Raw genomic sequence first — 13,164 nt, 5'->3', positions numbered from 1 at the left:
AAAGCTCTTTTCGATATCTGCAATTTGCGTTTACATTCTGCTGCTAAATTATGTGATTTTGATGTCTTAAACATCAAAATACAATTGTAATCAGGGGCTGATTTTGTTCTGCAGTCCGTATTATTTGTTTTTTGAATTCGTTACATGTTCGGTTTTGACGAGCCTTACCATTCTGGAAAGGTCTCGTTATTTCTCACGACTTTCGTGTTTCGTACTTTTTCAGTTGACTTCATCTTTATGCAGTAATTTGACTTTCTTTGAAACTGATCAGATTTGAGCTTATCAATAATTAGTGATTTTGTGTGATGTTTAGTTATGTGATACTTGATTAGAGTGTTTTTGTTATGTTATTTTATTTCGTGACGTTGGGTTATTGTGTTTTGAGGTTATTTGATAAATTTATATATGATTTTGGAGATGTAAGATATTTGAGTGTGTAATCTTTGAGTATTTATTTTGAGTTATTTATGTTATTTGTATGACTTGGGAGTTGTAAGACATCCGTCGCGAGTGGAAAATCTCGTGCTTGGCACCTCCTATGCGGTGTACTTAAATTGTATGGGTGTGTCGCCGTAGTTGTGGGACACGTATAGCCATGGCTAGTATGTGTATGATTTGGCCTTTTGGGTAACACGTGCTTATTGTCGTGCAAGCCCCTGTAAGATATTGGGTAGCATTTGCTTTGTGTTGTGCAAGCCCTTGTAAGTTTTGATGACTACATAATTCTGGATTACCGAAAATGTAGGACATCCTGTAAGTGTAAGATTGTATCCCATGTTCGTATGTAAGCTATTTTGTGTATTATTTTGTAAGTGTGAGAATATGTGTAAGAGTATGTGTAAGGGTATGATTCCATTTTATCAATACTCTTTCGATTATATTATTATTGTGATTATATTATGCGTAAGTGGTAAGATTAATTTGTTTAAAAACAATTGCTTTGATATGTGAGTTGAGTATCCATTTTCTGATTGTCTCATTCATTATTTCTATTGATCTTCATTCAGAAATTCGGTAGTACTTTAGCCTCGTCATCTTTTAATATTTGTTCAGTTATGCTTTGTTTTATATCCGTATATTAGCCATTCGCTCACTGCCGGTCCTTTGTTCTCTTTGTTTTCCTCCGGCAGGTATTTTCTTTTTTAGATGGGTTGTTTAAGGGGAAGAGTGTGAGTTCCAAGATTTTGAGGAGTTTTGTATTTTCTTAGATTTTGTTTAGAATTTGTTGGTGTAGTTTGAATTTAGTTGTATTGTATTTTAAGAATTGTAAGTTTATTGGATTTTTGAGAAGTTGTAAAGTTTAATCAATTTTTTAATGGAGTTCTATTAATAGAGTTCAAATTTATTTAAATTTTATTAGTTGGGTTGTTAAAGTTGGCATCAGAGCTAGTGTTTTAAGATTCTGTAAACTTGACTTTAGGCTCGATGTATGAATTGTGGGTAGTTGTAAGATAGACTTATAGCATTAGAGTTGCCTTTAGACTCGACCTGTGAGTGTGGGTTGACTTTATAATGGATCCTTAGTTACGAATATTATTCGCTTTGTGTTCATTTGTTGTCTGTCTATATCCGTTCTTTTTAAAAAAGAGATGTGTCAGTTAAATTTCGAGGACGAAATTTTTGTAAGGAGGGAAGAATGTAACATCCCGATATTTTATAATTATTTTTAATTGGATTATTTGATTTAATTATTTATAAATGCCAATGTGTTGTAATTAAATTAGTTTGTGTAAGTTTATTTTTATATTTATAATTAGAATATTGTTTTAAGAGTATTAGTTTTAAAAAAATAGTAAGGCTTTATTAAAAAAGAGTCAGGGTTTTAATAAAAAAAAGGGAGAAAGAAGGAAGAGTAAGGGTTTGTGTTACTTTGATCGGAGAAGCGAGGAGAGAGGGAGAGAGAAAGAGAAAGAGAAAATAGATGGAGATAGAGATGAACATCAAGAACTTTTTGGAGGGTTTTAAATTTGGCGTTTGGGGAATTAGGGTTCTTGTGATTTGCGGTTATGAAATCGGTATTAGCATTCTCGGTTACTAAGATCTCGAGGTACGGATATCTTTCTTGTACTCTATATTTTTGTATTCGAATTCGTGTGTACGGATATTTTCGTTATATTCTAAATCTTGTTATACTTCATTGGATTCGTGTGCTTCAATTCTAGTAATCTGAATTCTTGTGAAATTTGTATTTAATTCTCTGTTTATTATATTGTTGTGATTCTAGACTCATCGGAAAGTTTATTTGATTATCTTCCTCTTTCGTTCTTTACATTTTCTGAAATTTTACTTGTAAGTATCTCAAAATCTGCGATTTATGAAATCTGGTGGGTCAAATTGTGCTTGTACGTTCTAACTTCTTAAATTCATAGTAAATTGAATATTTCTTCAAATATTATGAGCAATACCATTCTGGAAAACTCTTTTCGATATCTGTAATTTGCGTTTACATTCTGCTGCTAAATTATGTGATTTTGATGTCTTAAACATCAAAATACAATTGTAATCAGGGGCTGATTTTGTTCTGCAGTCCGCATTATTTGTATTCTGAATTCGTTACTTGTTCGTTTTTGACGAGCCTTACCATTCTGGAAAGGTCTCGTAATTTCTCACGACTTTCGTGTTTCGTACTTTTTCAGTTGACTTCATCTTTATGCAGTAATTTGACTTTCTTTGAAACTGATCAGATTTGAGCTTATCAATAATTAGTGATTTTGTGTGATGTTTAGTTATGTGATACTTGATTAGAGTGTTTTTGTTATGTTATTTTATTTCGTGACGTTGGGTTATTGTGTTTTGAGGTTATTTGATAAATTTATATATGATTTTGGAGATGTAAGATATTTGAGTGTGTAATCTTTGAGTATTTATTTTGAGTTATTTATGTTATTTGTATGACTTGGGAGTTGTAAGACATCCGTCGCGAGTGGAAAATCTCGTGCTTGGCACCTCCTATGCGGTGTACTTAAATTGTATGGGTGTGTCGCCGTAGTTGTGGGACACGTATAGCCATGGCTAGTATGTGTATGATTTGGCCTTTTGGGTAACACGTGCTTATTGTCGTGCAAGCCCCTGTAAGATATTGGGTAGCATTTGCTTTGTGTTGTGCAAGCCCTTGTAAGTTTTGATGACTACATAATTCTGGATTACCGAAAATGTAGGACATCCTGTAAGTGTAAGATTGTATCCCATGTTCGTATGTAAGCTATTTTGTGTATTATTTTGTAAGTGTGAGAATATGTGTAAGAGTATGTGTAAGGGTATGATTCCATTTTATCAATACTCTTTCGATTATATTATTATTGTGATTATATTATGCGTAAGTGGTAAGATTAATTTGTTTAAAAACAATTGCTTTGATATGTGAGTTGAGTATCCATTTTCTGATTGTCTCATTCATTATTTCTATTGATCTTCATTCAGAAATTCGGTAGTACTTTAGCCTCGTCATCTTTTAATATTTGTTCAGTTATGCTTTGTTTTATATCCGTATATTAGCCATTCGCTCACTGCCGGTCCTTTGTTCTCTTTGTTTTCCTCCGGCAGGTATTTTCTTTTTTAGATGGGTTGTTTAAGGGGAAGAGTGTGAGTTCCAAGATTTTGAGGAGTTTTGTATTTTCTTAGATTTTGTTTAGAATTTGTTGGTGTAGTTTGAATTTAGTTGTATTGTATTTTAAGAATTGTAAGTTTATTGGATTTTTGAGAAGTTGTAAAGTTTAATCAATTTTTTAATGGAGTTCTATTAATAGAGTTCAAATTTATTTAAATTTTATTAGTTGGGTTGTTAAAGTTGGCATCAGAGCTAGTGTTTTAAGATTCTGTAAACTTGACTTTAGGCTCGATGTATGAATTGTGGGTAGTTGTAAGATAGACTTATAGCATTAGAGTTGCCTTTAGACTCGACCTGTGAGTGTGGGTTGACTTTATAATGGATCCTTAGTTACGAATGTTATTCGCTTTGTGTTCATTTGTTGTCTGTCTATATCCGTTCTTTTTAAAAAAGAGATGTGTCAGTTAAATTTCGAGGACGAAATTTTTGTAAGGAGGGAAGAATGTAACATCCCGATATTTTATAATTATTTTTAATTGGATTATTTGATTTAATTATTTATAAATGCCAATGTGTTGTAATTAAATTAGTTTGTGTAAGTTTATTTTTATATTTATAATTAGAATATTGTTTTAAGAGTATTAGTTTTAAAAAAATAGTAAGGCTTTATTAAAAAAGAGTCAGGGTTTTAATAAAAAAAAGGGAGAAAGAAGGAAGAGTAAGGGTTTGTGTTACTTTGATCGGAGAAGCGAGGAGAGAGGGAGAGAGAAAGAGAAAGAGAAAATAGATGGAGATAGAGATGAACATCAAGAACTTTTTGGAGGGTTTTAAATTTGGCGTTTGGGGAATTAGGGTTCTTGTGATTTGCGGTTATGAAATCGGTATTAGCATTCTCGGTTACTAAGATCTCGAGGTACGGATATCTTTCTTGTACTCTATATTTTTGTATTCGAATTCGTGTGTACGGATATTTTCGTTATATTCTAAATCTTGTTATACTTCATTGGATTCGTGTGCTTCAATTCTAGTAATCTGAATTCTTGTGAAATTTGTATTTAATTCTCTGTTTATTATATTGTTGTGATTCTAGACTCATCGGAAAGTTTATTTGATTATCTTCCTCTTTCGTTCTTTACATTTTCTGAAATTTTACTTGTAAGTATCTCAAAATCTGCGATTTATGAAATCTGGTGGGTCAAATTGTGCTTGTACGTTCTAACTTCTTAAATTCATAGTAAATTTAATATTTCTTCAAATATTATGAGCAATACCATTCTGGAAAGCACTTTTCGATATCTGCAATTTGCATTTACATTCTGCTGCTAAATTATGTGATTTTGATGTCTTAAACATCAAAATACAATTGTAATCAGGGGCTGATTTTGTTCTGCAGTCCGCATTATTTGTATTCTGAATTCGTTACTTGTTCGTTTTTGACGAGCCTTACCATTCTGGAAAGGTCTCGTAATTTCTCACGACTTTCGTGTTTCGTACTTTTTCAGTTGACTTCATCTTTATGCAGTAATTTCTTTGAAACTGATCAGATTTGAGCTTATCAATAATTAGTGATTTTGTGTGATGTTTAGTTATGTGATACTTGATTAGAGTGTTTTTGTTATGTTATTTTATTTCGTGACGTTGGGTTATTGTGTTTTGAGGTTATTTGATAAATTTATATATGATTTTGGAGATGTAAGATATTTGAGTGTGTGATCTTTGAGTATTTATTTTGAGTTATTTATGTAATTTGTATGACTTTAGAGTTTGTAAGACATCCGTCGCGAGTGGAAAATCTCGTGCTTGGCACCTCCTATGCGGTGTACTTAAATTGTATGGGCGTGTCGCCGAAGTTGTGGGACACGTATAGCCATGGCTAGTATGTGTATGATTTGGCCTTTTGGGTAGCACTTGCTTATTGTCGTGCAAGACCCTGTAAGATATTGGGTAGCATTTTCTTTGTGCTGTGCAAGCCCCTGTAAGGTTTGATGACTACATAATTCTCGATTACCGAAAATGTAGGACATCCTGTAAGTGTAAGATTGTATCCCATGTTCGTATGTAAGCTATTTTGTGTATTATTTTGTAAGTATGAATTATGTGTAAGAGTATGTGTAAGGGTATGATTTCATTTTATCAATACTCTTTCGATTATATTATTATTGTGATTATATTATGCGTAAGTGGTAAGATTAATTTGTTTAAAAACAATTGCTTTGATATATGAGTTGAGTATCCATTTTCTGATTGTCTCATTCATTATTTCTATTGATCTTCATTCAGAAATTCGGTTGTACTTTAGCATCGTCATCTTTTAATATTTGTTCAGTTATGCTTTATTTTATATCCGTATATGAGCCATTCGCTCACTGTCGGTCCTTTGTTCTCTTTGTTTTCCTCCGGCAGGTATTTTCTCATTTAGATGGGTTGTTTAAGGGGAAGAGTGCGAGTTCCAAGATTTTGAGGAGTTTTGTATTTTCTTAGATTTTCTTTAGAATTTGTTGGTGTAGTTGTAATTTAGTTGTATTGTATTTTAAGAATTATAAGTTTATTGGATTTTTGAGAAGTTATAAAGTTTAATCAATTTTTTTAATGGAGTTCTATTAATAGAGTTCAAATTTATTTAAATTTTATTAGTTGGGTTGTTAAAGTTGGCATCAGAACTAGTGTTTTAAGATTCTGTAAACTTGCCTTTAGGCTCGATGTATGAATTGTGGGTAGTTGTAAGATAGACTTATAGCCTTAGAGTTGCCTTTAGGCTCGACCTGTGAGTGTGGGTTGACTTTAGAATGGATCGTTAGTTAAGAATGTTATTCGCTTTGTGTTCCTTTGTTGTCTGTCTATATCCGTTCTTTTTAAAAAAGAGATGTGTCAGTTAAATTTCGAGGACGAAATTTTTGTATGGAGGGAAGAATGTAACATCCCGATATTTTATAATTATTTTTAATTGGATTATTTGATTTAATTATTTATAAATGCCAATGTGTTGTAATTAAATTAGTTTGTGTAAGTTTATTTTTATATTTATAATTAGAATATTGTTTTAAGAGTATTAGTTTTAAAAAAATAGTAAGGCTTTATTAAAAAAGAGTGAGGGTTTTAATAAAAAAAGGGAGAAAGAAGGAAGAGTAAGGGTTTGCGTTACTTTGATCGGAGAAGAGAGGAGAGAGGGAGAGAGAAAGAGAAAGAGAAAATAGATGGAGATAGAGATGAACATCAAGAACTTTTTGGAGGGTTTTGAATTTGGCGTTTGTGGAATTAGGGTTCTTTTGATTTGCGGTTCTGAAATCGGTATTAGCATTCTCGGTTACTAAGATCTCGAGGTACGGATATCTTTCTTGTACTCTATATTTTCGTATTCGAATTCGTGTGTACGGATATTTTCGTTATATTCTAAATCTTGTTATACTTCATCAGATTCGTGTGCTTCAATTCTAGTAATCTGAATTCTTGTGAAATTTGTATTTAATTCTCTGTTTATTATATTGTTGTGATTCTAGACTCATCGGAAATTTTATTTGATTATCTTCCTCTTTCGTTCTTTACATTTTCTGAAATTTTACTTGTAAGTATCTCAAAATCTGCGATTTATGAAATCTGGTGGGTCAAATTGTGCTTGTATGTTCTATTCTTAAATTCATAGTAAATTGAATATTTCTTCAAATATTATGAGCAATACCATTCTGGAAAGCTCTTTTCGATATCTGAAATTTGCGTTTACATTCTGCTGCTAAATTATGTGATTTTGATGTCTTAAACATCAAAATACAATTATAATCAGGGGCTGATTTTGTTCTCCAGTCCGCATTATATGTTTTCTGAATTCGTTACTTGTTCGCTTTTGACGAGCCTTACCATTCTGGAAAGGTCTCGGAATTTCTCATGACTTTCGTGTTTTGTACTTTGTCAATTGACTTCATCTTAATACAATAATTTGACATTCTTTGAAACTGATCAGATTTGAGCTTATCAATAATTAGTGATTTTGTGTGATGTTTAGTTATGTGATACTTGATTAGAGTGTTTTTGTTATGTTATTTTATTTCTTGATGTTGGGTTATTGTCTTTTGAGGTTATTTGATAAATTTATGTATGATTTTGGAGATGTAAGATATTTGAGTGTGTGAGCTTTGAGTATTTATTTTGAGTTATTAATGTTATTTGTATGACTTGGGAGTTCGTAAGACATCCGTCGCGAGTGGAAAATCTCGTGCTTGGCACCTCCTATGCGGTGTACTTAAATTGTATGGGCGTGTTTATTGTCGTGCAAGCCCATGTAAGATATTGGGTAGCATTTGCTTTGTGCTGTGCAAGTCCCTGTAAGTTTTGATGACTACATAATTCTGGATTACCGAAAATATAGGACATCCTGTAAGTGTAATATTGTATCCTATGTTCGTATGTAAGCTATTTTGTGTTTTATTTTGTAAGTGTGAGAATATGTGTAAGAGTATGTGTAAGGGTATGATTCCATTTTATCAATACTCTTTTGATTATATTATTATTGTGATTATATTATGCGTAAGTGGTAAGATTAATTTTATTAAAAACAATTGCTTTGTTATGTGAGTTGAGTATCCATTTTCTGATTATCTCATTCATTATTTCTATTGATCTTCATTTAGAAATTCGGTTGTACTTTAGCCTCGTGATCTTTTAATATTTGTTCAGTTATGCTTTGTTTTATATCCGTATATGAGCCTTTCGCTCACTGCGGTCCTTTGTTCTCTTTGTTTTCCTCTGGCAGGTATTTTCTCTTTTAGATGGGTTGTTTAAAGGGAAGAGTACAGGTTCCAAGATTTTGAGGAGTTTTGTATTTTCTTAGATTTTTTGTAGAATTTGTTGGTGTAGTTGTAATTTAGTTGTATTGTATTTTAAGAATTGTAAGTTTATTGGATTTTTGAGAAGTTGTAAAATTTAATCAGTTTTTTTAATGGAGTTCTATTAATAGAGTTCAAATTTATTTAAATTTTATTAGTTGGGTTGTTAAATTAATCCTCACTGGAAGGTTAAATTTGAAAACAAGCAAGTATGAGCAAAAGAAATACTCAGCAAGTTCAGTATAACATAAATATGGTCTTTTTATATAAAAAAAATCAGCATCTGTAATAGAGCAGAACATTTAAAATCATAATGGATAAACTAGAAAATTTAGTTAAGGAAATCCCAAAATTTGGTCCCTTAAATGTATTCAAAATTCTTTTGATGTTTTGAGCAAAACTGCTTCAGTAATACTTTGAATCTAGACGCGAATAAAAATCGTAAAACAGTATTTACAGAAATACTATAAACAACAATATGAAATAGTAATTATGGACTGAATCATAAAGTTTATTCAAAACCGCACTATTGATATTAATACTCATTTTTATGTCAACATCAAATTAGATATTAATACTAACTTTGATGCTCACAACATCCCATACTAAAGTCAACATCAATCATATATATTAATACCACTTTTGATATTTAACAACAAATTAAATATCAACATCAACTTTTCATATAAACCATGTAATAATAATTTATGATAAATCATCTATTTATGATTATCAATAACAACAAATGTATGAGAATAAAAGCTATCGTAAGCTATAATAAGCTTAATGATTAAACGATAAGTTTTTATATTGGAATCACTATATCCGACGGACGTACTATCACATGCTGATCAACCATTGTAATAGTGTTGGATCATGATTCGTAGAATTCATGTCCCAGAATACGAGTACTAAAATAAAGCCATATATCGGCCACCACCGGTATGTACTTCAACAAAAAGGCAACTCGAAGGCCTAGGATAAAATTATATTAAACATATTTTAGGTTACATAAATCCAATTGTTGGATTATTCGCCACGGTCATATAAGCACCGTCCAATCAAAATATTTTTCATAAAGGAATCGAATCAATCGATATCCTTTCATAATCAACTCCCCATTTCTCATGGTCCGGGGTAATCTCAATAACTGATGGCGAGATAACTAGTAGGATTAGTTATTCGCTAAATACCAATATCAGGTTCCACTGTATAGAGTGAAATGGAATAACATAGTTATTCACAATCTATCTGAAATTGAATTATGTTCTAGTAGAACAATTGCTATAATAGCATGATTTCAATAATCCAATGATTATATGTACGTAATGTCTCCCAAAATCTTTATAAGCAGTATAATCCAAATATATAAACATATAACTATTCTGGAAGTAGAATGGTATATGAAAACTTGCATAATCATTATTAAGAAATTTGTTAAGTAAAACATTAAACTATTCTGATATTAGAATATTATAGGAATACTTTCCTTTAGATTTTAGCAGTTAAGCACACTCGCAATAACACAATTGACTCAGACTTCTGTCTCATAACATCATTGTATGTTACTTCGCTAAATCTCAGATCTGCTGCTCATGCAGTGCTGCAAAACTAAATATTCAATATTATTCAACTTTACTCTTCATCCATTCTGTCAGGTCTTGATCGTCTTGAAAGACTCGTATCTATAATTAAAAGATAATATTTTAATCATCTGCACGATAATTATTCAACGAACTGCACGTCAAAACTCTATCGTCTACCCGAACGATAACCCACATATAAAGAAAATAGTCAGACACAGGACTCTTGACCCACGTACACACTTAGACATTTAATGATATGAAAATTGGAAATTTATTTATATAACAAACTCATTCATATCCAATAAATGGATAGGAAATCTAACAAAAATTTGGCAGCATTTCCTCTGGTTATCAAACTATCCACCCGTTTCTAATCTTACTCAACAATCAAATATATAGTAAAAATCTGCCTTGACTTGCAGTAAACACGTAAGCAAATCTGCCTTGACTTGCAGTAAACACATAATTCACGTATCACATAATTCATATAATATATGACTTAATTCGTCAAAACATTCGATTCGATATGTTTAAAACTGAAATCGAGTGGAAATACGACTTTTCAATAAATACGCAACACATAACTGACTTGCAAAATAAGCGACCTTTTTGAAACAAAAGGATTTATGTCTCAAAAGTGTTTTTAACAAAAGCATAATATTTTTCTGAGTCTAGACTATCGAGGACATGTTAAGAGTATGTGCTTTAGATTTTGAATGAAGTTGAGATGAACATTTACCATTAGTTGAATTCTCCTATAACGACAGCTATCATGCAAGTATCAGAATGGCGCCATATGAAGCCTTATATGGTAGAAGATGTAGATCTCCAACTTGTTGGGATGAGGTTGGTGAAAGGAATATTTTGGGTCAAAAGTTGATCCAACAGACAAAAGAAAAAGTTAAACTCATTCGGAAAAGGTTATTGACAGCTCAAGATCGACAACGCAAACATGCTCATCCTTCAAGAAAAGATATGGAATTTGAAGTTGGAGAAGCAGTACTATTCAAAAATTCACCTTGGAAAGGCTTTTCCAGATTTGGAAAGAAAGGAAAGTTGAGTCCCCGCTGTGTTGGACCTTTTGATATTTTGAGGCGTGTAGGAAAAGTTGTGTATGAGTTAGCTTTACCACCACACATGCAACATATCCACAATGTGTTCCATGTGTCAATATTAAAGCACTATTTTCCTGATTCTAATCATGTGATAGAGTATGAGGAAATTGAGATTCAGCGAGACTTGTCATTTATGGAGCAAACGGTGTAAATTCTAGCCGGAACTTCATCATTATTAATCCTAGCAGGAAAAAGTGATTAGAAATAAGTCTGTAGCTTTAGTACTAGTGTTGTGGAGAAATCCCAAAGTTGAAGAGTCAACCTGGGAATTAGAGAATGAGATGTTAGCTAAGTATCCCCCTCTGTGTTCCTAAATAGATTCTGAGGACATAATCATGTTAAAGAGGGAAGGATGTAATAACGGGAAAATTTTGTACATATTTTGTTATATATATAATAAATATTCTCTTTTTAAATAAAATTAAAATGTGTTGCCATGATTTATTATATAGTAGGTCTTAATTTGAGTCCTGCAACGACCAGGGAATTTTTCTAATAATTATTATATGTTTAAAATGTAATTATATGAATCGATCCGCAAATCTGGACGCGTGTCAGATTACGTTTTTTCCGTGTTAAGTGTTAAAACATGTTTTATATATATTTGTACAAATTAACTTTGTTTTCGGGGTTTATACTAAATTTATCTTTAAGTTATATTTTTACAGCTTTTCCCCCGTAAATTATTATTTTCAGGGCCTGTGATTTAAATTATACGAGAAACAGGTAATGCTTTGTGATTTATCGGGACCGTTTGTGTAAATATAAATATGCCTCGTATTTATCTTATTTCAGTTAGTTCATATCCTGATCAAATAGATATATATCAGTTCTCTGCATATTTTTAGTTTATTTTTATTTTCGAAATCAAATATTCAAGCTTTCTGATCAATCCAAGGATCCGTTGATTGTGCTCTTAGTACCGTTGTGAAGCTCGTATCGAGACGATCGTATCCGTATACAAATGTTCGAATAAGGTTGATTATTTAACTATTTCGATTTTTCAAATTTTTCATTTAAATTCGGTTTTTAATTTAGAATGATTGTTTGATTGTTTTATGGATTGATTATCATTCCTGAGATCATGATGATTGATTAGGTATATAAACATGTTAATTTTTGGATAAGATTTGATTAAATACGAGTTTTGATTTTTGTTAAAATTTTAAATCGATTTTTCAGGTTAATCTTGTGTTTTTTTACCGTTCTTGATGCCCTGATTAGATTGTAGGTGTTAACAGCTTTAATTTGATATATATAGTTTTTAGAATTTGGTCAAGAATTGCTCCAGTTTGTTTTTTCCTGGTGAATGGTCGATTTTTGGCCGAAAATGTGCTCGGCACAGTTATTGTTGATTCTGGAGATTTATATGGGTTGTTCATGAGTTGAGGAATAGATGGAGTTGAAAACGAGTTAAAACGGTATTGTTTTAGGGGCTGTAAAGTTCGTCGGAGGGACGCCGGGACTCGGCCGAAATCTTGATTTTTCAGAAACCAGCGAGACTCCGATCTTTTTCCTCACAAGAACCGACGAGGGTTCTTTCCTCTGCCACCCTTAATCCTCCCAGACTTATGTTCATTTCCAAAAACTATTTCTGGCATTTCTTTTAAAAATTTAAATCAAACTTCCTTATGTTAATTTCAAAAATCATTTTTATTTTCAAATTAATTTGGTTAATTATTTTAATATTAATTGAATTGTATTAAATTCAAAAATTATTTTGTATTATAATTTTCCAAAATTTAAATTTGATTTAATTATTCATAACTTATTTTAATTAATTATTTATAATTTAATTAATTAATTCAATCGATTAATTTTATTTATAAATAGGTAAATAAAGTATAATCATTCATAATTAAGTCAAATACTTCTTAAAAATAATTTTAAGCTTTTAAAAATATATTTGAGTATTTAAAAATCAATTAATATCATTATTAATTGATTTATTCTTATTTTTTATAATAAATAGACCGGCCATCCGTTTAAATCATTTTACAAGTCGTTTTGGGTCAAATACTAATCGAAAATTCTCTATTTTGACCCGATTTCAGTTCTAAAAACACCGAGACTTATCTTTTGACGATCTGATACATGTG

At 31.2% G+C, this 13,164-nt stretch overlaps 1 protein-coding gene across 1 annotated transcript; it reads left to right on the top strand.

Annotated features, from left to right (window-relative positions):
* The first annotated feature begins 10,736 nt into the window (after positions 1–10,736).
* On the top strand, positions 10,737–11,216 carry LOC141718332 (uncharacterized). The gene has a single exon (XM_074520716.1). The coding sequence runs from the start codon at positions 10,737–10,739 to the stop codon at positions 11,214–11,216; it is 480 nt and encodes a 159-aa protein (XP_074376817.1).
* Positions 11,217–13,164: the final 1,948 nt, after the last annotated feature.

Source organism: Apium graveolens, chromosome 4 (genome assembly GCF_009905375.1).
Source record: "Apium graveolens cultivar Ventura chromosome 4, ASM990537v1, whole genome shotgun sequence".
NCBI lineage: Eukaryota > Viridiplantae > Streptophyta > Magnoliopsida > Apiales > Apiaceae > Apium > Apium graveolens.
Note: the sequence above shows the minus strand (reverse complement) of the source record. Positions and strands in the feature narration are given on the sequence as shown.